Source organism: Mustelus asterias, chromosome 12, assembly GCF_964213995.1.
Source record: "Mustelus asterias chromosome 12, sMusAst1.hap1.1, whole genome shotgun sequence".
NCBI classification, from domain to species: Eukaryota; Metazoa; Chordata; class Chondrichthyes; order Carcharhiniformes; family Triakidae; genus Mustelus; species Mustelus asterias.
In genome coordinates, this window is record NC_135812.1 from 60,916,842 (window position 1) to 60,943,097 (window position 26,256).

Here is a 26,256-nt window from a genome sequence, read left to right on the forward strand (position 1 = left end):
AAAGTGATTTTTTTTTTAGATTGTGCTCCACTTCTTGGTTTTGGAACCTTCCTCTTTCCTCGTCATGAGCAAGTGGCAGGGAACCAAGATCTGTTGTGAGATTTTATCAATAGCTCATCTGACAGCAACTTGGCTTGCACTGACTGCAGTTTTACTGCTAGTGATGTTCACTCACTTCTCTTGGAAAGCAGTGTGAAACAGAGGAAGGATTCGCAGGGTAATTAATATTCTGACAAGCTGTGACATGAAAACTCCTTTCGTAACCATAACCGTCTCCATCCCAGATGTTGGGTTGGTTAGTCCGATACAGTGGGGGTGAGAGGGCACTCTTGCGAGCATTCACAATCCCTATCATTGCTTCTGGCATGGACAAAACTTGTTATAACTTCGTAAAGTTTTTAATGCTAGCAAACAGTAGACTGTGCTGTTGGGCTTTTGATGGCATGATAAACCTCTCTGCTCTTTGGTGAACACTGCATGAAGCTCATTAAACCCATGTGAATGGCAACAGTCAAGGCTCTAAATGTGAGGTTGAGACAGCGATATTGGTACATATAGCTGTAATAAATTTTGATCACTCCATCAATGGCAGCTATACCTTCAGCTACCTGGGCCCTCAACCCTGAAATTCCCTCCCTAAAACTGTTTGGTTAATTACCTCCCTCTCCACTTTTAGGACTCTCCTTAAAAACCTACCTTTTTCACCAAGGTTTTAATCACCTGTCCTCATATGTAGCTGGGTGTTAAATTTTGTTTGACAATGCTCCTGTGAAGCACCTTGGGACATTTCTACGACGTTAATGGTGCTTTATAAATGCAAATTGTTCTGTTGATTTTGATGTAAAACAGGATGCTGATTTGCTATCAGTTTGTTTCACCCCACTGGCTAACACCAATTTCATCCTCAATTGCTTCAACTCTCTATTGGCCAATTTCCATTCTCCAAACTCCAAGCGCTTATACAAAACTCTGCTGTCGATCTAGAGATCCCCAGCCATAATTCCAGCAGCAGTTGGTTGGAAGGGCCGCAATCCAGGCTGGAATCTGAACACGCCGGGAGTTGACTTTGCTTTAAAGTTTCCAGAAGCCCTTCTAGGGAAAGGTTCTCCACTCTAATTCCTAGATAGTAATTGGCATGAAAGGAAGTGGTGAGGGCTGGGGATGAGGCACTCCATCTGGTATTTCTTGTGTCCTTGGTCCTCAGCAGGAGCTGGTTGGTACAGCTAGATCTGGGCAGATCATGTGTACCTATTTTGCAAGGAGCAAAAGCTGGATCACCAGCCTAGCTTTTCGATGAACAGAAGTGTTTGGAGGGCAGAGAATGGAAAGTAGTCAACAGAGAATTGGCGTAATTGTGGATTAAGTTGATCTTGGCTGTAGGGTGAAACAGACTGGCAGTGTCCTGTTCAACATTAAAATCACCACCGACAATTTGCATTTCTGCAGCATTATTAACATTGTAAAAATGTCCCTCGTTGCTTCACAGGAGCATCTATGTCCTCATTCCTACCCTTAGTAATATTTCCATATCAGCTGTAGCTTAAATATGAGGCCCTGGTCAAAAAGAAAGAGGCATATGACATGCATAGGCAGCTGGGATCAGAGATTCTAGGTAGTAATCATGAGTCCAGTTAACAGAGTGGTTTGCTGCTGAAAAGAGGGACATGCTGGTTAAGCTTTTTGTCTTTTATTGATCAGGACAAACAAAGGAATGGCAAATTTATACTATGGGAGAAGAAGATGTTAAGAGTCAACTTGCCAATCAGCATCTTTTATCCTGTGGTATAAAATTTTATGATAATTGGAGATTTGGTATTCTTTCATTTGTCCTGATGAGTACAGGACGAAAAGCTTCAGCAAACTGTCTCTCATTGCAGCAATATTCAACTGCTGAACTACTAAGCAACAAAGTGATTTATTGTTATTTGGAATGGACTAGCTCCACCCAAGGGAGAAATCATTTGAGCATTATGCTGTTGGCTTTTGCTTCTGATCTACTTTCTCCAAAGGTTGGAAGCTATTTGTAGCTTACCAATACAAAACTATTTGTTTATTCATTTACGGGATGTGGGCGTCAGTGGCTAGGCCAGCATTTATTGCCCATTCCTAATTGCCCTTGAGAAGGTGGTGATGAGTTGCCTTCTTGAACCTCTGCAGTCTCTGAGGTGTAGGTACACCCACAGTGCTGTTAGGGAGAGAATTTCTGGATTTTGACCCAGTGAAGGAACAGCAATATATTTCCAAATCAGGATGGTGAGCGATTTGGAGGGGAACTTCCAGATGGTGGTGTTCCCATGTGTCTGTTGTCCTTGTCCTTCTAGATGGTAGGGTTTTGGGTTAGAAAGGTATTGCTTAAGGAGCCTTAGTGAGTTCCTGCAGTGGATCCTGTATATAGATGGTACACGTGGTTGCCACTGTTCATTGGTCATGGAGAGATTGACTGTTTGTGGATGGGGTGCCAGTCAGCGGGCTGTTTTATCCTGGATAGTATCGAGCTTCTTGAGTATTGTTGGAGCTGCACTTATTCAGGCAAGTGGAGAGTATTCCATCACACTCCTGAATTGTGCCTTGTAGATGGTGGGCAGGTTTTCAAGGGTCAGGAGGTGAGTTACTTGCCACAGGATTCCTAACCTTTGACCTGCTCTGGTAGCCACGGTATTTTTATGGCTAGTCCAGTTCAGTTCCTGGTCAATGGTAATGCCAGGACATTGATAGTGGGGGATTCAGTAATGGCTAATCCATTGAATTTAGGAATAGAATAAAGCAATTGGACCCCTACGAGTTCAGTCTTTGAGAGTTCTACCATCAGACAGCCCTGTCATTTGAAGTTTGGAAGAAGAGTCACATTGGACTCAAAAAGTTAACTGTTTCTCTCTCCAGACGCTTTAGTTTATTAGTTTATTTATTAGTGTCACAAGTAGCTTACATTAACGCTGCAATGAAGTTACTGTGAAAAATCCCTAGTCTCCATACTCTGGCGCCTGTTCGAGTACACTGAGGGAGAATTTAGCATGGCCAATGCACCTAACCAGCACGTCTTTCTGACTGTGGGAAGAAACCGGAGCACCCGGAGGAAACCCATGTAGACACGGGGAGAATGTGCAAACTCCATACAGACAGTGACCCAAGACGGAAATCGAACCCAGGTCCAAGGTGCTGTGAGGCAGCAGTGCTAACCACTGTGCCACCGTGCTGCCAGACCTGCTGAGTTTTTTTCAGCATTTCCTGTTTTCTTATTAAAGCATTGGATAGAACTGTTTCAGTTTGTTGTCTACAGATGCTATAATGCAAGTTGGCCATGATAATTCTAAGCATTCAGATACAGGTGCCATCTTCCCATATCCCTTCAAAATGACTTCCTCGTGGCTTGATGATGGGGGAGGGTGGTATAATTATTAGGCTACTCTCCATGAGCATGTTTGCATTAGGGTTGCTATTTTGGGAGTATCTAGCTATTTTTTTGACAGCGTATGTGCTTTAGAATATTTTATTTTGGAATGTGTCAGCAGGCTCATTGGGAGTGTTTGTTCTGGGCTGCTCTACTTTTAAGTATGTGTAGACTTTAGGATGTTTTGCGAAGAGTGTCGTAAGTCTTGAGGCTCTACCTTTGGGAGTGTGTAAGCCTTAGGACCCTCCTTTTCCCATCCTGCCCCACCTCCTTCAATATAAGGATATTGGAATATCCCTGATACTGCTCCTTAACTCAGTGCATACTGAGATTAAACCTGCTCTGTACTGTTCAATTCCAAAGAAACATAATAGCTGGCTTTTTTTTTCTCCAATCTCTTTAATTTAGTCCTTTTCATCTTAAAGGTAAAATCATGCATTTCCTGCCTTGCCTCCGCACCTCCGCTAAATGCATCTATGAAGCTGAGGTTGAGAAACCATAACTCCACGGTGCTGCCCATCGAGTTCCATTTTATAGTTCATTTTAATTGGATTTGATGTACTTCAAATCCAGGTTTAGTTATTAATTTTCTACATTAGCTGTGATGGAAGCATCATGGAGCAGCATGGGTAAGGCTAAGCCACCAACAATCAGACACTTGTCATAGCCGAGCGGTTCTGTCGATCACAGAAATTTAATGCCAAGCCCGAGTAAGACACAAGTTTATTTACCCAGGGAATTATCTGCCGCCTTCAATGACAGTTTGACTAGAGCTGAATAATTAAACTTCTTTTGCAGAGTAATCACCATCTGCCACTTCCTATCTAGCAGCATCTGAACTTTTTGACAACCTTGGAAAGCAAACATTTTCTTCTCCTGTTCCTCTTTAAATAAGAACCTGCAGTCAATAGCTGACATATTGCGAAACTGCTACAAACCTGCGCAATTAAATCTTTGTATTCTGCAGTCTGTTGTTTGCTGCTCATAATTCTGCAATATCATAGAATGAGAATTGGCCATTCAAGCCAATCCAGCCTATTCCTACACCAGAGCTTGTGTAATCTACTCGCACTGTGGACTCCAACACCACCAAAATAATCACAGCGAGCAATCATCTGATCGGTGAACCTGCAAAATGGCTTTGATGTGCTTTGTTTCAGCATCAAGCTTGCCCAGTGAGCAAATGGCTTGGCCCTATTTATGAGGTTGCCAATAGGGCAATCTTATTGCACATGGAACTGTGGGAATCCCAATGTGTGTATTGACCAGTGAAGGTGGCTTGCATAGATAGTAGTGGAGAGTAGAGAACCTCCTGGCAGATTTGTCAACTAGCCTGTTGAGGAAAGGGAGCTCATTTGACCACTCCATTTCAAAGTTGAATTTGAGCGCAGGATGGAGCCCTTTGAGGTGTGCAAGGAAGTTCTTACAGGTAGTTAGGATTCAAATAAAGCAAACGTACCATCTACATTTTGGTAATATGCAAAGGTTGCCATTCCATCATGGACGTGACCCCACTGTGTGCAAGTCCTGTATGGTCTTTGAAAAGTGAAGTAATCCTTCACTCTGTATGTGGAAAACCTGCTCAAAACTGTCATCCAACCTCCTTTGGTCCCAAGACGTGCCCAGTCCACCTCAGATTACCCTGGAAGGGTGAAGCATCTCAAAGATTTTAGCAACAGGTGAAGCTTGACAGCGTGACAGATCCACAGACTTTATCCCGGTTCCAAAGGGCTACCTGACCTTTCCCAAAGGAGCGTCTGACCACTTTCAGTATTTGACCTGTCCCAAAGGGGTACCTCGCCTCTCCAAACAACTCCAACATGTTTAGACCTTTCCCTCAAATGTCTAAAGTCCACAGATTGTGTTTCAGAAACCTGGGTGATCAAAACTGCTTCTGTTAGAAGGCAGCTGTATTTTTAAACCATACACACATTAACAGCTTTGTGGCCCAGTTCTCCTCAGTGAAAATGGGGACAAGTTCAGGGGACAGGGCTTCCAGATCGCAAGCATTTTTGCGAAGGCACAGAGCCCTTAACAGCTTTGCAAAAATGTGGACTTTTGTCTCAGTCCAGAAATCACAAGCAGAGGTCACCTGACTTTCCGGAAACTATTTTGAGAAAATACGAGTTCCCATTATTCAAAGTTGCTTCCTTTTTAGACATAGAGTCCACCATTTACGTACAAGACATGGTCACCACAGGCATAATTATAGCTGGAGCAATATATAAATATATATTTATGCAGAGGCACTGAAAAGAAAGACTCATTCAGATAGTGCTTTTCACAACCTCAGAACATGTGGGAGGCGAGGGACGAGATTGCAGAGCCTCTGGTGATGATCTTTGCGTCGTCGATGGAGATGGGAGAGGTTCCGGAGGATTGCGGATGTGGTTCCTATATTCAAGAAAGGGAATAGGGATAGCCCAGGAAATTACCGACTGGTGAGTCTAACCTCAGTGGTTGGTAAGTTGATGGAGAAGATCCTGAGGGACAGGATTTATGAACATTTAGAGAAGTTTAGTATGCTCAAAAGTAGTCAGCACAGCTTTGTCAAAGGCAAATCGTGCCTTACGAGCCTGGTGGAGTTCTTTGAAAATGTGACTAAACACGTTGACGAAGGAAAAGCGGTAGATGTAGTTTACATGGACTTCAGCAAGGCGTTCAATAAGGTCCCCCAAGCAAGACTTCTCAAGATAGTGAGAGGGCATGGGATCCAAGGGGCTGTTGCCTTGTGGATCCAGAACTGGCTTGCCTGCAGAAGGCAGAGAGTGGTTGTAGATGGGTCTTTTTTTGAATGGAGGTCGGTCACCAGTGGAGTGCCCCAGGGATCTGTTCTGGGACCCTTGCTGTTTGTCATTTTCATAAAGTGGAGGGATGGGTTGGTAAGTTTGCCGACGACACGAAGGTTGGTGGTGTTGTGGATAGTTTGGAGGGATGTCAGAAGCTGCAGCGTGACATAGACAGGATGCAAGACTGGGCGGAGAAGTGGCAGATGGACTTCAACCCGGATAAATGTGTAGTGGTACATTTTGGCAGGTCAAATGGGATGAAGGAGTATAATATCAAGGGTAAGACTCTTAGCAGTGTAGAGGATCAGAAGGACCTTGAGGTCCGGGTCCATAGGACTCTTAAATCGGCCTCGCAGGTAGAGGAGGTGGTTAAGAAGGCGTATGGTGTGCTGGCCTTCATCAATCGAGGGATTGAGTTTAGGAGTCGGGAGCTAATGATGCAGCTTTATAAGACCCTTGTCAGACCTCACTTAGAGTACTGTGCTCAGTTCTGGTCGCCTCATTACAGGAAGGATGTAGAAATTATTGAAAGGGTGCAGAGAAGATTTACAAGGATGTTGCCTGGATTGGGTGGCATGCCTTAGAGGATAGGTTGAGGGAGCTCGGTCTTTTCTCCTTGGAGAGACAAAGGATGAGAGGTGGCCTGATAGAGGTGTACAAGATGTTGAGAGGTATAGATCGGGTGGATTCTCAGAGGCTTTTTCCCAGGGCTGAAATGGCTGCTACGAGAGGACACAGGTTTAAGGTGCTGGGGAGTAGGTACAGAGGAGATGTCAGGGGTAAGTTTTTCACTCAGAGGGTGGTGGGTGAGTGGAATCGGCTGCCGTCAATGGTGGTGGAGGCAAACTCGATAGGGTCTTTTAAGAGACTTCTGGATGAGTACATGGGACTTAATAGGATTGAGGGTTATAGGTAAGCCTATATATAGGCCTAGGTAGGTAGGGACATGACCGGCGCAACTTGTGGGCCGAAGGGCCTGTTTGTGCTGTAGTTTTTCTATGTTCTATGACAAAACACTTTACTGCCAGTGAAGCTCTTTTAAAGTGTTCTTGCTGTTGTAATATAGAAATCATTGTAGCCGGTCTGCAAATAGCAAGCTGCTGAAATAAGCAATATGATAATCCAGATAAACTATTTTTGGTTGTGTTTGGTTGAGGGATAGATATTGGCCTGGAAAATTGGCAGAACTTCACTCTTCTTCTTTGAAATAGTGCCATGGGATCTTTTAAACCCATTTGTGAAGGCAGATTGGACTTTGGCTTAACATTTTTAGGATTAGGAAGATAAAGAGCTGAAGTAGCTAACAAAATGATGGATTAAGGTTACTGGGCGAAATAGTCTCTTCCAATTCTTGTATTCAAAATATGACTATATCACCCATACAGATGTTCATCCAGAAAGAACTCTTCAAGTGTAGACAATAAAAATATAACAAAACTTACTACAACTTATAAATCAAAGAAAAGGTTTACTAAAGAAACTTCATTACTCCAAACTTGAGGCCTCACCCTGGGCAATTCCAAGCAATTCAACAATTCCCAACAGGTTCTTATTTATACAGTCAGCTGGTCAGCTGATCATGACATCATTCTGTCATTGGTTACATGGTTTACTGGGTCAGCTGACCCTTATAGCTTGTTACCAATGGTCACATTACAACAGATACAATGTCATCACTGGTTATATTCTAATAACAGATACTATAATGGTCATGCTATCTATGGTTCAGTTGGTAGCATTCTCATTTCTGAGCCAGTAGTTCAAGTCCCACCCTACAAACATGGGCACAAAATCTAGGTTGACGCTCCCAATGCAATAATGAGGGAGTCTTACAATTTCAGAGGTGCTTTCTGGATGAGATGTTAAACATATTCTCCATCTACACTCTCAAGTGGATGTAAAACATCAGATGACATTATTAAAGGAGGTGCAGCTGATTTTTCCAGTGCCTTGACATACCTTTATCAATGAGCCAACATGTTGCGAATAATATTATTATCTAGTCATTATCTCATTATTGTTTGTGGGAGCTTGCTGTGTGCCAATTGGCCGCCAGATTTCTTACATTGTAACAGTGACTGTACTTCAAAGGTATTTCATTGACTGTGAAAGGTTTAGGACATCCTAAAGTTGTGAAGAGCACAATATAAATGCATGTTCTTTGTTTCCTTCGCTCAACTTGATGAAAAGTAAATAAATCTGTTTGAAACAGCAGCAGCACCTGACAAGCTGCAATCTCTGCCACATCTCATTGAACCTCGTGCTGAGCTCTCATTCTCTGCTGCGCACAAGCTTTTAAAGGAGATGTGAAAAGCGTACTGACAATGTTAATAGCATTATCTAATTGCTGCTCGTAAATACATATTTGGTTGTTAAATTACTACACCCAGTTAATTTAATAAATTAATCTAGTGTTTCTTCAATGTGCTTTTCATTATTTACACACTGTATTGTATGAACTATTAATTTTTTTTTCACACTCAGTAATGTTTTTTGACATTTGTCTAGTATTTTGCGATGGGTCCTTAGATCTGCATCAGTATTTTCAGGAGGCCATTTGAAATTATTTTCATTCATTCACGGGATGTGGGCATCATCAGCAATGATAACATTTATTGCCCACCTCTAGCTGCTATTGTGGAAGTGGGTGCGGCATCACTTTCTTGAATACAAGTGAGTTGCTCGCTCGGCCATTTCAGCAGGCAGGTAAACCACTTGCTCCCAGCCATATTGAAGCAATATCTCTGGAGACTTACCAGGTCATAGTGGTTTTTTAAAAAAATCAGGTCCACCAGTTCATTAAATGTTTTTGAGCAAGGGGCATCCGGATAGGTCAGACTCCTTATCACACTGAAATTTGGGCCACTCATACTGTTAACAATACCACTTTTTGCTTTTTGTCTCCTTCAATGTTGTTAGTATGGCAGAGGTAACACATGCGCTCAGCGTATTGGACCCAGTCTTCCCCACTGATGTCACAGGGCTCCAATTTCCCGAAAAGAGGGATAATGACTTTTTCTTACCGGAGAAATTCTTGACATTTGGAGGTGGTCCAGAGGGAATGGTGGAGGAAAAAATTGAAATTTTATTCTTTTTCTCTCGTTCAGCCACCTGTCACCAAGATAAAGGCCACTCCTGTGGCTTACAGTTGGGTAGCCTTCCCCACGGTACCTACAACTCTGGTCCGGATAAAATTATCGGCTTCAATATCTCCACTGGCTGCTTCCCATTGAGCGAGTCATCCTTCGCTCAGTAAGGCAGCTCATACTCCCCATGGCCTTCATGTTGTAATAACATAGTCAAACATGATTTCTCTTTCATTAAACCATGTTGACTCTGCCTGATTGCATTGAGAGTTTTTAAGTGCTCAGTTATAATTTCCTTAATATTAGTTTCCAGCAATTTCCCTGTGACAGATGTTAAACTAATTTGATGATTTCTAGCTAGCTTTCTCTAGTACTCTTATTTCTCCCTCCTTATTTTCCTTAGCCATCCTTTCTTTTTTTAATATCCTGCCCAATCTTCTAACTTGCCACTAATCTCTGCGTAATCGTATGCTTTTTTCTTTCAATTTAATAATATCCGAAACTTCCTTAGTGAGCCATGGATGGTACATTGGTGCATCAATATTTTCAGGTAGTCCCTGGATGTGCCAGGATTTGATTTGATTTATTATTGTCACATGTATTAACATACAGTGAAAAGTATTGTTTCTTGCGCGCCATACAGACAAAGCATTCCGTTCATAGAGAAGGAAAGGAGAGACTGCAGAATGTAGTGTTATAGTCATAGCTCAGGTAGAGAAAGATCAACTTAATGCAAGGTAGGTCCATTCAAAAGTCTGACAGCAGCAGGGAAGAAGCTGTTTTTGAGTCGATTGGTACGTGAGCTCAGACTTTTGTATCTTTTTCCCGAAGGAAGAAGGTGGAAGAGAATGTCCAGGGTTCGTGGGGTTCTTAATTATGCTGGCTGCTTTGCCGAGGCAGCGGGAAGTGTAGACAGAGTCAAGGGATGGGAGGCTGCTTTGCGTGATGGATTGGGCTACATTCACGATCTTTGCAGCGAGTCCTGGTAGTGTGTCAGTATTTGGAGGGGGCCCAGGCGGTGTGACAGTATTTGCAGGGGTCCTGGTGATGTGTCAGTATTTATAGGGAAGTGGGTTGGTAATTTTTAATGTGTACCCTCACAGAGTAAAGCTTGTTCTGATCAGACTCTGAAGAGTCCCATTTTTCTGTAAACCATCAGGAACCTGTGGCACTGCATCAATCTGTCTGATATTAGTTGGGGGGGGGGTGTGTGTTGGTGGGGAAAGATTTTACAAAATAGTGTTTTGAATTTTATCTAGAATTTTATCTCTACAGAGTTGTGAAAAGTACAGAGTTTGCTCCACTCTTTCTGAAACCTAAAAATGGTGTTTACCAGGAGTGAGATTAGAGCATCCTCCAAATATTTAATTGACTCTCTGAACTGCTCTGGTTTGTAGCACATTTACTGAAGTGAGATTGGAACACAGTGTACTGTACCATGAATTTGTCAGCTTTAATAAGCCTGGTTTTTATGAGGATTCTGCATGAGCAATCACACAGTAATCTTATTCCAGTGTATAATACCAAAGTGTCTCATACTCCCTGAAAAGTTTATGACAGAAGTGTTTTCTGCTAACTCTTTCAGGGCTCAGTCAGCCAGCTGGGTAAAGTAGCTGCTGACCTGAGCTGTGTGGACCGTCAGAATCATAGGTTGTTTCACAAGTCTCATCTCAGGAACCTGTTTTAAGTTTAAGTTTTTTAAAGTTTATTTATTCGTGTCCCCCAAGTCACCACACTCCTGTTGGGTTACACTGAGAGAGAATTTAGTGTGGCCAATGCTCCAAACCAGCATGTCTTTCAGACTGTGGGAGGAAACCAGAGCACCCGGAGGAAACCCACGCAGACACGGGGAGAACATGCAGACTCCACACAGACAGTGACCCAAGCCGGGAATTGAACCCAGGTCCCTGGTGCTGTGAGGCAGCAGTGCTAACCCCTGTGCTGTCCTGGGTTTTAATACCGAAATGAGGGCAAAATTAGACTGACTGCCCTGGGCACTGGTGGGTAAAACTTATTTGGTGTTCCCTCACCTGATCACCATCCATTGATCCCCGGAGGAAATGCACGTGTAGCCACCACACTCTTCTGTGGTTTAGGAAGTCAACAACAACAACTTATTTATGTAGCACCTTTAATGTAATGAAACATCCCAAAGTCCTCTGCAGAAGTGTTCCAAGTATAAGTGTGACACTGGGCCACATAAGGAGATATTGGGCTGGATTTTCACCAACAAGGCTATGAATAGATGGATAAGAATGGAACAACGTGAGAGTAGTCCCACCCATCTGGATAAGAACGTACAAACTAGGAACAGGAGAAGGTCATTCAGCCCCTCAAGACTCCTCCACCATTCAGTATGATCATGGCTGATCTCATCTCCACCTTCCTTCCCCCTCCCCATAACTCTTCATCCTGTTACTAATTAAAAACCTATCTATCTTCTGAAGTTTGTTTGGTGTTCCGGGTCCAGTGCCCTCCGGGGTAGAGAATTCCACAGATCCCCCCCCCCCCCCCCCCCCCCCCCCCGCGCACAGGGAATGCATCAGAGTTTGGAAGAGGGTGATTGCAAATGTATGAATATTCATGGGGGCTTTGGAGTGTGTGCTGGGTGTCTCCAGGATATGGTAAACATTTTCAGAACTTTAAGTGCGGAGACTGTGATGTCTTCCGTTTCAAATGTCACGAAGATCCTTGTCTAGAATCATACTTTTAAAATTACTACTTGGAACATGGTGTGAGCAGAAGATAGATGGAGACCAGAACCCATGAAACTAGATCCCAGAATGAATCAGCACCTGCAGAGAAAAAAAGGGGTTGATAATTGGAACAGGGAGGTGAAAGATGCTAAGAGGTGGGAAAATTAACAAATTTATTGTTAGTTACTTTAAGATTTTATCGGATGCATCCTTCTTCAGTGGCCAGAATTTTCTGGCTGTCCACACCATTGAGGTCTTCTGGTCATTCACACCATTGAGGTCTTCTGGTCCAGCCGATGGTGCACCCCTGCCATGGGTTTACCAGTGGCAAAGGGTACATTTAATGGGAAATCCCATTGATATTGGTGGGACCAGAAGATCCTGCCGCTAGCTAGTGGTGGGCTATCTCTGTTTTGCTGCAGGCTGCACAGAAAATCCTGCCCTGTGTAACAAAGGTCAGACTGGTGTTTTAGAGTCGTAGAGGTTCATTGCAGGGAAACAGGCCCTTCGGCCCAACTTGTCCATGCTGCCCCTTTTTTAACCCCTAAGCTAGCCCCAGTTGCCCACATTTGGCTCATATCCTTCTATGCCCCTCTTACCCATGTAACTGTCTAAATGCTTTTTAAAAGAGAAAATTGTATTACCTCTGGCAACTTGTTCCAGCCACTCATCACCCTGTGTGTGACTAAATTGCCCCTCTGTATCCTTTTGTATCTCTCCCCTCTCACCTTAAATCTATGCCCTCTGTTTTTAGACTCTCCTACCTTTGGGAAAAGATATTGTCTATCTAGCTGATCTCTGCCCCTCATTATTTTATAGACCTCCATAAAATCACCCCTCAGCCTACTACGCTCGAGGGAAAAAAGTCCCAGTCTATCCAGCCTCTCCTTATAACTCAAACCATCAAGTCCCAGTAGCATCCTAGTAAAGCTTTTCTGCACCCTTTCTAGTTTAATAATATCCTTTCTATAATAGGGTGACCAGAACTGTACACGGTATTCCAACTGTGGCCTTACCAATGTCTTGTACAACTTCAACAGGACATCCCAACTCCTGTATTCAATGTTCTGACCAATGAAACCAAATAAGTCGAATGCCTTCTTCATCACTCTGTCCACCTGTGACTCCACTTTCAAGAAGCTATGAACCTGTACCCCTAGATCTCTTTGTTCTATAACTCTCCCCAACCATTAACCATTAACTGAGTAAGTCCTGCCTTGGTTCGATCAACCAAAATGCATCATCTCGCATTTATCTAAATTAAACTCCATCTGCCATTCGTCAGCCCACTGGCGCAGTCGACCAAGATCCTGTTGCAATCCTAGATTCTAGATTTCTTAAAGACCTTGACCTGATTTTGCAGATGGGGGTGACTCAATGCCCACCATCCGCAAAGTTGGCAGGGAACACAACCCTAGTGACTCCGACAGGACTGCTGCCATTTTACACGCGAATGAACGTTGATTGGCAGCATGTGAGACTTGTGTCCTCACTTGGGAAGAATTGATCAACAGCTCTCCCGCCCATCCAGTGGCCAGAAGAGGTACCCGCAGTGCCGTGCTTGGAACTAAGTGTTGTGACATGGAGGCGAATTGAATGGTAAGGGTTCTAGGGAGGTGAGGATAGGGGGCTCCGGGGGGGGGGGAGTGTTAGGAGGGGAGGTGATTGGGTTATCGGGGCATAGGGTGGGTGGGGGGGGGGGGGCGGTGTGAGAGGGAGGTCCAGAGGTGTCTGGTCCTTGAGGGGAGGGTGCCCCCAGTCAGAAGGGGATTTCTCATGGAGGGGGTGGGTGAAGGTCGTAAAACCCAGACCCTTGACAAATCCACAGGGAAACCAACTGTGAGAAAGTTGTAACACACTAACAAATTCAAACTCATTCTGGGAATATGTGCATCACTACAGCACCAACATAATTGCCCATCCCTAATTGCCCTGAGTTTGATACAAGTGGCTGCCTTGCTGGATTTCAGAGAGTAGTTAAGAATGAACCATATTGGTGTCAGACTTGAATGTCATTTAGGACAGACTGGGTAAGAACAACAGTTTTTGATCCCGACAAAATGTTAATGAACAAGCTTAGATTTGATTACAATCCAGCTGCTTTGTGGTCATTTTAACTGAGGAACCAGCCAACAGTCCAGACCAGCAATCCAACCTGACGTTTTGCAGTCTTTTTATTTTCCTCCTTTAGCAACTTACTTTCTCTCTCTGAGGAATAGAAATTTTAGTCAAAATGCATTGTTAATAGCTGGCTAACTTTAGTGACTCCAAGAATTAGAGTGGCTGTTGAGCATTTGTGCAGAAAGTACACGTCAAGTACTGTGTTACTCATTCTGAATAACAGCTTTGATTGGGTGTGAACTACACTTTAGTGCAAATATATTTCATGAAATCAGCCTGGCTTTGTTGAGTTTATGGGGGTTCAGATATGCATTCCCTCATGTTTATAACACTTAAAGAAGATTTCAGTCATAATAATGGAATTTTAAGGCCTTCCAAAATGCAGACTTCATGCTTCAGGCCCAGCGCATAATTTGCTCATACTGGAGCCTTGGAGACTCACAAGAAACGTTTTTTTTTAGTTTTCTCTGGTTGAGAATTCCAGGCTTCTCTTGCAGACGGGAGCATTTTATGGGCAGGTTTTACTACCCATGCCCAATTCATTTGAAGTGATTAGAACGTAATAAATAGGAGCAGGAGTCAGCTATTCGGCCCCTTGAGACTGCTCTGCCATTCAATGGCGGACCTTCTACCCCACCTCCACTTTCTCACCCTCTCCTCTCATCCCATGATTCTTGTGGATCCCCCAGAGCTGTGCTAGGCTGTTGATTGTGGCAAGTGTCCTTGGGTGATCTTTCTTGGTTTGGGAAAGCAACAGAGTAAATGTTTCACCCAACTGTGGTAAAGCTATAAACTGCTTTAAAGCAAGTAAACAGAAGCAATGACGTAGAATTAATCCTTTTGCTCCACTTAATAATCAGTAGTGAGAACCCTGGCCGATTTTGTCCTATCCTTGCACTGTATCGCAACTGCTTTGTATGTTGACTTTACCATAGTAAAACATCCCAAGGAGTTTCATAGGCGTGTTATCAAAACTTTGAGGAAACATTTGTATCATGTGACTGAAAGCTTGGGCCAAAAGGTGAATTTTAAGTGGTGTCTTAAAGGAGGAGAGAGATGCGGAGAGGTTTATAGAGGGAATTCTAGAGTCTAGGGTGTCGGTAGCTGAAGGGACAGCTGCTAACATTGCAGCAGTGGGAATCCAGAATGTGCCTTAGTTGGGGGAGGGCAGAGAGATTGTGGAGGGTTACAGGGAGGGTCATGACAGTGGAGGAATTTGAAAGCAGATGCACATCTATTGTTGGCTTAGCCACCTTGGATTCAAGTCATTTATTTTGTGCTGATCTGCAGTATAAATTGAGCAGGATTGAGAACCTTGAATGTTCCTATATGTTGTTGACCATGCATTAAATTCTCTGTCCCATTTAATCCTCTTTCTAGCGGTTTCAGACAGATTATTTAATTTTTAGAACTAACTGAAGCAAGTAAATTTAAATATGTGCCCCTTATACTAAACAAAACTACTAAGCAAAGAAAATGCAAAGAAACAGAACAGACAGGATGCTTGCCTTTGAATTAAATCACCTGACTCGTCCTTGACCTTCCTGAACAGACTCTCTGGCTGGAACTTTAGCAGCACGCCCAGCCGAGGCATGTAAGATTGCGCCCGAGGCCGATGGAGACTGCCGTTCTGCGAGCCTCTCCCACCCCAATTTTGGGGTGGCATGCCGGTAAAATCAGGGCCTGTGTGTGTTGGTGTCAAAGGGAACTAGGCCATTTTTTTGAGTGCCTGTAGCTTTGAAGCCCTCCCAGGGACAGCAACACCAATTCCATCAGACACCCCCGATAAAACATGCTTTGTGGGAGTCGGCCAGACTGAATCCCAATTGTTTTTATAATTGGCTACACAATCTGCACTGGCTCATGTCCTGGCATTATTTAATACCACCATTACTCTTGATCAATCAAGCCAACCCTTCATAATGTACTACCTGCAGAAACAAATTGCATCTGGAAGGTAGAGTAGAGCTGTCAAGATATGGGAGGGACAGCCAAGTTAAATCATGTTCACCGAGGTGTTTAATCTCCCTCCGCCATGTTATTGATGGTGATCTTAGAGAGAGGAGTTAGCTGCCACTATCTTACTGCCTGTTAAATGATCAGCCTCAGACAGCACTCATTACAGTTATAAATGGAGTCTAAGCTCTTACCACCTGTAAAATCTCCCGATTTATTTTCGGCTGACGTGCTTTATTTGTAATGTGTGCTCACTATTTCACTTGTGTTCCAGCTGGCCCTGTCTGGGTTTGGCTCCCTGCCTACTGTCCTGACAAAAACAAATACCCTCTTCAAATGTACAAGTCAGCTGCAGAATAGGAAGAGCCTTAAACTGGAAGCACAGGAAAAGGATGTACAAATAAGATGGAAAAATAGAATTAGGTATGGAGTGGCACAGTGGTTGGCACTGCTGCCTCACAGCGCCAGGGACCCGGGTTCGATTCCTGGCTTGGGTCACTGTCTGTGTGGAGCTTGCATGTTCTCCCCGTGTCTGTGTGGGTTTCCTCCGGGTGCTCCGGTTTCCCCCCTCAGTCCAAAGATGTGCAGGTTAGATGGATGAGCCATGCTCAATTGCCCCTAAGTGTCAGGGGGACTAGAAGGGTAAATACATGGGGTTATGGAGCCTTGGTGGGGTTGTTTTCGGTGCAGGCTTGATGGGCTGAATGGCCTCCTTCTGCACTGTGGGGATTCTATTCTATGATTGTCCTGTTAGGTCAGTGTGAGTGCATGAAGATGTTGGGCTGAATCTTTAGCTCCCTGAAGCAGCATGGGGTTGTGGCAGGGTTATCCACTCGCGAGCAACAAGCAGCCATTTGAGACACTTCAAGGCTTAAAGTTGGAGGCAGATTGGGATTTTCCAGTTGACTTCCAGGTTTCCCACAGGCTGCAGGACACAGAGCAACTGCCTGGAGGCGATCTCCTGGTGGCAGACAGGGGTTCCATTCCGCTACTTCAGATGGGCAGGCCTTCCCTGCCTTTCCTGGGTTAAGCAACAGCCTTGGGCTGCCCAGGGAGAGGCTTCCCTCCCCTCACAATGGTGGCCTGACTCCAAAGGTCTTGTTTTATTTTAGATTTTAAAAAGAGGGTGCCTCAATTTTGAGCTGCCCTCTGCCAAACCTGTCATGGCGTCCTGCTGCCGCTTATACGTCCTGCTGCTGCCACCCACGCTCTATCCCTGTAACCCCACGTATTTACCCTAGCTAGTCCCCCTAACACTAAGGGCCAATCCACCTAACCTACACATCTTTGGATTGTGGGAGGAAACCGGAGCACCCGGAGGAAACCCACGCAGACACAAGGAGAACATGCAAGCTCCACACAGACAGTGACCCAACTCGGGAATCGAACCCAGGTCCCTGGCGCTGTGAGGCAGCAGTGGTAACCACTGTGCCGCCATGTTGCTCGAGGGAACGTATGGATGACAATATACGGCAATGCAGGGAGGAAGGCATGTGCTAGGAAATAGCATGGTTTATGGTTTGTTCACTCTCACATGTTCATACGTGGCAGTAGATTTCGTCAAAATCTCCCCTATTCTACAAGGCACACAATAAGAGGCTCAGAAAGGAGGGACACAAAATGGTTCTTACTTCATAATGACTGAAATGAAATTGCCTTACGCTTATCCCAAAGCATCTCATGTGTCTAGTAATGCAGTGTGTTCCATGTTAAGGAACTCTTGTAAAAGATTGAAGAATTTCTTATAAAAATAGTGATCTGCAGCTTGGCAAATCTCAGCTGATGCTACAAAGCCTGAGCCTCAGCAGCACCCTGTGCCATGCTGTTTAACACACCTCACGGGCTTCCACCGGCACTTACTATTTCTCTCAATCTCAAGCTCCCCTGCTTAGACTCAGACACTGGATAGAAAAAAAAGCTGTGAATCTGAAATAAAAGCAGAAAATACTGGGAATGCACAGCAGGACCATCCACTTTTTAAAAGAGCAAAAACAAGTTAGCGTTTCAGACAATGACCTGCTTTGTACTGTAATTGATCCAAGCTCAACTATTAGGAAGTAGTTGCCATGCGTAAGGAGATTGCAGATAGTGTTAAATCAGTGAAAGGTTAATCTGTCCCTGCGTGCAATGGGGAGATTAATCAGTTAGATACTCGTAATTGTTTCAGCTCCTCAGAATGGAGAGCAAAGTTTTATAATCTGAAATAAAACCAGAAAAACGTCAGGAGCTCAGGCAACATCTGTGGAGAGAGAAACAGAGTTAACGGGTGGAATTTAACCAGCATGCCCACCTGAGGCTCATACAATCCCGCCCAAGGTCAACGGGCAATGCCGTTTTCTGAGCCTTGGGGCGGGCGTGCAGGTAAAATTCCGGCCAATGTTTCTCATTGATGACTTTTCTCTTAACCAATTTTGTAAGTTCCCCCTGGATTACCATTCCTGACATGCCCCTGATTCTCAACTCATGTTCCATTTTGGACATACTCTCCACTGGACATACTCTCTTCCATCTTCTTCCATCAGGAAAAAGGTACAAAAGTCTGAAGACACGTACCAACGGACTCAAGAACAGCTTCTTCCCTGCTGCCATCAGACTTTTGAATGGAACTTCCATATGTGAAGTTGATCTTTCTCTACACCCTAACTATGACTGTAACACTACATTCTGCACCCTCCTTTCCTTCGCCCTATGTACTCTGTGAACGGGAGATAGCGCACAAGAAACAATACTTTTAATTGTATACCAATACATGCGACAATAATAAATCAAATCCAATCAGTTCCTGACTTCCCCCAGTTCCTGTCTTCTCCAGTCATTCAGGCTGTTGGCAGTAGCTAACTGAAAGCTTGTGGCTTGTGCTATCAAATAAACCTGTTGGACTTTAACCTGGTGTTGTGAGACTTCTTAAGGCAGTAGCCAATGACAGGCTCCGTGGAAAATACTGGGAAATATTTTTTCTTCAGTATATAATCTAAGTAGTTCAAAAGGAAAAAAACTGAGGAGCAGTTAATTGATAACCATTTTGGAAACCATAGAATTTTATCGGAGAGAGAGCAGGGACATTGGCCCATTGTGGCTGTGCTCATAGACGTATCATACAATACAGAAGAGGTCCAATTCTTATAGTTAAACATATTTCTATTTCTTCCCTCATTCCCTCAATAATGAGGTTGCCCTTCTTGGAAATGCAAACTGTATTCTTTTTGTTACTAGGTTTGAATGGCGCAAGCCCTTGATTGGTCAAAAGCCTGTGGCCTTTTCCGATGCGTGCGCATTGTGTAGTTTAGTTGGGACAATGACAGACTTTCTTTTATATCCCATTATTTGACAAACCCAGGGTCGCCACCTCTGGTTGAACTTATTCCTGGAGGTTTCACCACGAGACCTGCTTCCAGACAGCGTTGTCTCCAATGTTTACTCAGAGTTCAAGGGTGATTTATCGGAATGCACAAACCCTTCAAGTTTCCTTGACGTGGCTGTGTATGGGTGGCAATTTAAAGAGATACATTGTGCATGGCCTGTGCAGTGTCCTTTGGGTTGCAGCTCAGCTGGAAAGTCAGACCTTGCCTCCAGCTGCCATATCCGGTCAAATCACCTTTTCCCCATCTTAAGTGTTCTTATAACTAATAAATTAAGGTGTTCAAAGAGAATTGAAATAGCACAATTTTTTTTAATGCTTCAGTGATTTACCTCCCGGGTTGCTCCCCGCAATGTTCAGGGTACTGAACTTTAATTCAGGGAGACTTTAGGACATTCCTGGCATGTTGATAACCCCAGCATCTTTCTTTCACTGCGTGTGATATTCTGGAGTCCCAGTACTGTGGACCCCTTCCCATCTCTATTCACTTTCTCGCTGGATTCCAGTGCAGCAGCTGGTTAGCAGTTATTATTTTTGTTTTGATTTCATTTCAGCTTGCCAAACCCTCACAGTAGGATTTTGGAGAGCAACATGTGGATCTCCTACACCGACCTACAGAATATGGACGGCACAGTGGTTAGCACTGCTGCCTCACAGCGCCAGGAACCCAGGTTCGATTCCCGGCTTGGATCACTGTCTGTGAGAAGTGTGGACGTTCTCCCCATGTCTGCGTGGGTTTTCTCCGGGTGCTCCAGTTTCCTCTCACAGTCCGAAAGACATGCTGGTTAGGTGAATTGGCCATGCTAAATTCTCCCTCAGTGTACCCGAACAGGCGCCAGAGTGTGGCAATTAGGGGATTTTCACAGTAACTTCATTTTAGTGTGAATGTAATTCTACTTGTGACACTACTAAAAACATCGCAGAGGAGAATTTAAGTTTGATGTTGTCTCATTGTTACCTTGCAGGGGAAATTAAGGATGTGTCTGTGTTCCTGCTTCATCTCATGCATCTGGACAGGTGTAGGCCCCAAACCGGAGATTCAGGTCATTCCAGGTCTGAGAAGGCCTGACATGTGTGACTCTGGTCGATTCTGCTTGGCCCAGGCCTCAAGACTGCGGCTGATTCAGATCCACGTCAGTGCAGAGGACAGACTTTGCATGATCATAGAGTCATAGTGTTATTTATAAATTGGATGTTAGAATTATATTTCAATTCACTAACCTCCTTCAGAGCTAACTGGCACAACTAATGTGTGAACTATGATTCAATTCTCAACAAATTAGCAATTCCGAACTGCACCAGTGATGATGCTGCACACTCAGAAATCCATGCTGAAAAGGGTGAAACACAAGTTGACAAAACAGTTGCAAAATCATTGATAAATACTCCTTTAAACATTCTAGAGTGTTAGGAAATGCTGCAGTAGTTTATCTGAGCACACATGTTGATGAAGGGGAAAATGCCAACTTGTCCATGAAGTTTGCTTTTGACCCGTGATACCTGGAGAATCTGCCCATCTCCACCCTCACACCCACCCCCACAGCCATCTAATGTCCTGGGACAGCTAAAAGGACAGAGAAAGAGACCAGGGACAACTGTGGGTAAAAAAAACTGCAAAATCCCACCTCCTGGACCCTCTTTCCACAGGCAATCAAGTCCAGTCGAGGAGATCACACGGGCTAAGTATTATCCATAAAGACACTTGCCTTCAAGATGATGCTGCCTGTGCCCGGAATCGGCCCATCCAGGAATCATCCCAGCTCCTTTTCAAAAGCAATCCGCAAGCACCACATCAGCTGACAATATATTCCAGAGTCTCATTAATCTCTGGGAAAAGAAAAACCACTTAACCTATGTAGCTCACTTTGAAATTATAATGCATCATTATGTATGTTTTTTTTATAACATATAATTTGATGCTGAAAGCATTTTAAAAACAATGTTGAGTTGTTCTGTCGGTTTGCCTTTCTGGGAGATGCACACAAAACAGCTCTGCTAATCTTGTAGCCATCAAATATTTATAATGACCAACAAATTAACTGAACTGATTTGTGCACATGTGTTGTGACAGTTATGACGTCACGCTAAAATAAGCCCAGAATGCTAATGAGTCGCCAGCAACTCAAATCAGGCTGCCAGTGTGAAACAATGCTTCAAACTCAAAGCAGACCAGAGGCGATTCGCTCCTAGTTCAGTGGCTAGAGTGTGAATGTGCTGTTATAAGTATTAAATCTGTTCCTTATCAAATAACAGAAATCTCATCTTGAGACAGAATTCTTTTATGAAGTGGAGTCATTGTTGTTGCGTGGGAGTATGTAACAATCACTGTACGCCAGGGTGTCCCACCAAAAGCAAACTAGATGAATGACGAGTTGCTCGGTTTTTTTGATAATTTGAGAGAGAAATGTTGGCCAGAGGAGTGGGAGGAATTGTTCTTTCAGGAGTGTCTCAGAATCTTTAGAATCAGTCAGTAGGATCTTTGTTGAAGATTACAGCTGAATGATAGCAGCTTAATGAGTTAAATTTTATTATAATTGCTCAATAAATGCAATGATAGCATACTGAACTCTTGATGTGAAGTATGAACAGGGATTGTCCTGGAATCCCCAGGAATTAAATCTTACTCTCCAGGGCAATGCTGTGAGCAGAACCCAGGAGAAAAATCATTGGGAACATTTAAAGTAAATTTTTCTCCTCATTTTCTTTGAACACATTTGAGAAAAATATTGGGGTGGAGGAAAGATTGTTTGACTAATAGTAAAGATTGGGAAGTGAAGGGTGGAATTTAATGCCTTTCTCTAGATGAGTTTGGTGGTGAAGGGCACTTATTTGGATTGGAGGATATTGCTTTCCCACCTCTGCTCTTCCTGTCCTGCTGCCAATTGAGGTGCTCAAGTGGGTAATTAATGCCCACATAAGGGCCTCATCCTACAGCAGCTGGATTAACCTATTGGCAGGTGGGGGACTCACCATGCAAGAAGCCCAAAAAGCAAACTCTGTTGGGATTGCTTGTGGGTTTCCACGTGGGACTCCTCTATTAAAGGCACTCAATGCCCCATTGGAACGGGGGGTGCCATCGAGAGTCAGCCCTTTTGCCCTTGATACACAACAGCCTCTCCCTCGTGGCACCCCCTCCTGCTATCACTCACCTCAGGCCTGGATTCCTCTGTGATCCGAGGCTGCAGTGGGTGTATTCCTGGTGGTGCTGCCGAACAATGCATAGAGCCTTCAGCCCTTGTTGGATGAGGGGGAATTTTCTTCCCCTGCGTCAATGATCCCTGTAGGCCTGCCGCTGCCCAGTTAAATGCTTGATTAGCATTTAATTTGGATAGGCCTTCTTGAATGTAGGCAAGGTGGAGATCTCACTGGCTTTCTCGCTTGCAGACGCTTCCATTGCCTATATTAAATGCTGCCTGAAACGTCTAATATCTTTCTGATTGGTGTGGGGAAGCAGTGTACTCCATGGATGAACGAGTAGGGCGGCCGGTGGCAGAGAGTTTGTGCTGAAACCTTCAGAAATAGATTCAAATGGCATTGGCAACCCTCGGTTTGAGCACAACGCCCTCATTCACAGGCAAGAGTGGAGCCAACTGAGCCAAACTAACATAGATCCATCTCAGCATTGAGCCTTGAATGACAATTAGACAGGAAAGTAGTGGTGTCTAATCTTGTCTGGAATGGACCTGAAAAAAACGTTCTGGTGAAATTTTCATTATCAAGATTCCCCTTAACTAATGATAAAGCGTGAGTTAAAATAGTGATGGACTACAATTTTAGAATAAAATTCAATTTATTGCAGAATCCCTCACTTCTCCCGATCTTCCATTCCTGCCCCAGGCTTTGTGTTTTTATTAAACTAATCTCTACATCCTGATTCACTCTGTTTGCTCATTTAACCTCCTAGGGCTGAGAGGTATCCTGTACTGTGGACTTTGATCTTTTACCATGGTTACTCTGTGAGTCTGAATCTTTTCCCTTCCCTCCTTCCAACATTGCTGAATAATTTTGTACTTTAACAATACAGTTGAACATTTTTAAATTAAGCCATTGTTCTGGCCCTGTACGTTTTCTTTGCGAGAGGTTTTGTGACACATCACTGGAATTAAAAGATTAACAATGAAGTTTAATACCAGCAATGAGCTAAGAGGAACACTCTACAAATTTGTTGTTGATCTTTGACCTGCAGATCTTAAAAGTGGACAATATAGTGCAGATAGTGCACGATGGACAAGTTGAATTCCAACTCTGAAGAAGTCATTTGGACTCGGAACTAACTGTCTCTCTCCCCATAGATGCTGCCAGACTGCTAGCTTTTTTCAGCATTTCCTGTTTTTATTTAAGATTTCCAGCATCCGTAGTATTTGGCTTTTATTAAGTTGAATTCCCTCTTGTTTTCTATATCATCTCCATCTTTCTTCCTTCCACGCCAAGTTCCTTTTGGAATAGGTTAGTTGCTGTTCCGCTAGTTCTCTGGGTGTATGCAAGGCTGGAAAGGTTGAATTTATTGCCCATTTGTCATTATCCTGAGGTGGTAGGCTTTCTCCTTGATCTGCTTCAGTCCCATGATGGGATTGGGTAGAAAGGGCCTCACAGGCTGCCGTTGCACATAATTCGGAAACGGCAGTTGACCCTCACTTTTGGGACCACTCCTTTTGTATTTCAAGAACTTCTCACCTTTCCTGAGGGTGCCTCACTGGGATTTGATCCCTGTCCTCTGGTATCTTGTTCAGCTTCACTGTGACCTTAGACAGTGGGGTCTCGGCCAGATTTCGGCCAAGCTTCAGATTCAAGGCCTGTCCGATCCGCCTTTTCCTCAACATCTACAGTCATCAGAGGGTGACCAGGAGCTGGATTTTAAAAGCGGATTGGGATGAGAGGCTGGCAGGCCTGCAGTGCTGTGCTGCAGGTTGCCATGCTACACCAGCACCATGATCTTGATCCTGAGCCATTTTTGAATAGGTCATGTCGGGATCAATTTGGCTGCCCTTCAGCAAGCGGAGGGGGAGAACAAAGTGAGGGGAAATAGGGCCAATGGGTCCCAACCCGTTCTGACGGGGGTTTCCAATTGGCAAAGCAGGCAAGAGACATTGGCTCAAGCCACAGCCAGGCAGCTGTGGAGGACTCGCGCCAGGATGTGGGGGCTGAGTTCCATTTCGCGAGGAACACCGCCCACCAGTCATGGCCACTGGGACACAGCTGTGGCCACATAGCCAAGCACCTCTAATCAATTTAAACTTTAAAAAATCAATCACTTCTACAGACGGTGCAGCCATGTTGAGGGGTCGCCTGTCTCTCTTCATCACTAATGGAGCTGCCGATGTGTCAGTGTACCAATTGGCCCTCCAGACTCAGTAATCGGTCCATCATCCTTAATCGGATGACTTGCCCGCTCCTTGCCATTAATTGGTCTGGCCTTTTAAAAATCCAGCTGGAATAGGGTGCAGGGTCGGGATCCGGAACTGGTCTTCATTCTTAATTGTAGGCTGCTGTCCCCAGACTAAAAATCCAGCCCAAGGAGTGGGAACTCAGCCTGATTATAATGTTCCTTAACCCATAGCTGACCATAGACACCAGCTGTGAGTAGGAGAAAATTATCCCTGACCAGGCATCAAAACATGACACCACTTGGCCATATTGATCATATTTACTATCTTTCAAGCAAGAAAATTGGGTGATTGACGGAAATATTAACCCAGAATGTTCAGCCAGTGAGAACTCCTATTTGAATTAATAAAGTTGTTTTTGAGATGCAACAGCGACTTGCAATTGTATAGCACCAATAGTGTCCCGAAAAGATAAAATACATTGAGACCAATCCAAATAAGGAGACATTAGAGAAATAGCCTGCTCAAAGAGGTACATTTCAAGGAACAACTGAAAGGAGAGAGTGAAGGAGCGATTAAGGGACAATTTCAGAGTTTAGGACCTAGACAGCTGAAGGGATGGCTTTACTGAGGGTAAGAAAGGAATGAATGAGGGCTTCAGCAACAGATGGACTGAGATAGGCAAAAATTGAGAGATGGCAGTAGGGGTCTTGGTAATGGAATGCACATGCGGTTGGAAGGTGAGCTGGGAGTCAAACACCTGGGACGTGAGGTTGTAAGCAGTGCGGTACAGCCGAGACAGTGCTCAGGGAGGGAAATGGTGTAGATGGCTGGAATTGTTCGGTCGTTTACGCCCTGCCGCGGCTGCAAGTGAAGATGGAGAATTTGGTGCTCAGACAAATCTCCGTTCACTGCAGCGGGACCAGAGATTCCCGCCAGCGTGAAGAGCTGGAAAATTTCCCCCTGATGACTACAGAATGGAGATTGTGAAGAAAGACAGAGGCTTTGATTTACCCGTAGTTTAATTGGAGGAAGTTTCTCCCCAAGTAGGATTGGATGCTGGACAAGCAACATGACGTCACAGGAGCAGTGAAGGGGGGCAAGAGACCTGCAAAATTCAAAATCTTTTTCCAGTCTGAAGTGACAGCTGCAGTCAGTCTGAACAATACTGACAAGCCTTGAGACGTAGTTAAAATTGACAGACTACAGGTGGATGCAGTGGCCCAGTCTCACCCTCTTGTCTTTACGTTTTTACCTTTTCTTCCCTTGCTGCAGGTCGTGATCCGCGGAGAGCGCGAAGCACCTGACACGCAGGAATTGATACAGTGCGTCAATACACACTTTGTACACAACAAGGTAGGAAATGAATGTGTGACTGTGGAGAAAGGATTCAGTAGCTGGCGATATAAATACAAAAAGAATGGAGCCTATTAGAGAAAAACTCAGCTGCCTGAAAATCTCTCATTATCTGTCCCAGACAGTGCAAGTTATTGTCCAGGATTGAAGTGATTGTTTCTCAGTAATGATTGGCAGTCCTG

General features: G+C 44.2%; 1 protein-coding gene across 2 annotated transcripts in view; it reads left to right on the plus strand.

Annotated features, from left to right (window-relative positions):
• The window catches only part of spata20 (spermatogenesis associated 20), a 385,479-nt gene that overhangs the window by 205,465 nt on the left and 153,758 nt on the right, over positions 1-26,256 (plus strand). For both annotated transcript variants that reach the window (XM_078225324.1, XM_078225325.1), the window contains exon 15: positions 25,994-26,074. In XM_078225324.1, coding sequence (XP_078081450.1) covers positions 25,994-26,074 — 81 coding nt within the window. The remainder of the gene's footprint in view (positions 1-25,993; positions 26,075-26,256) is intronic.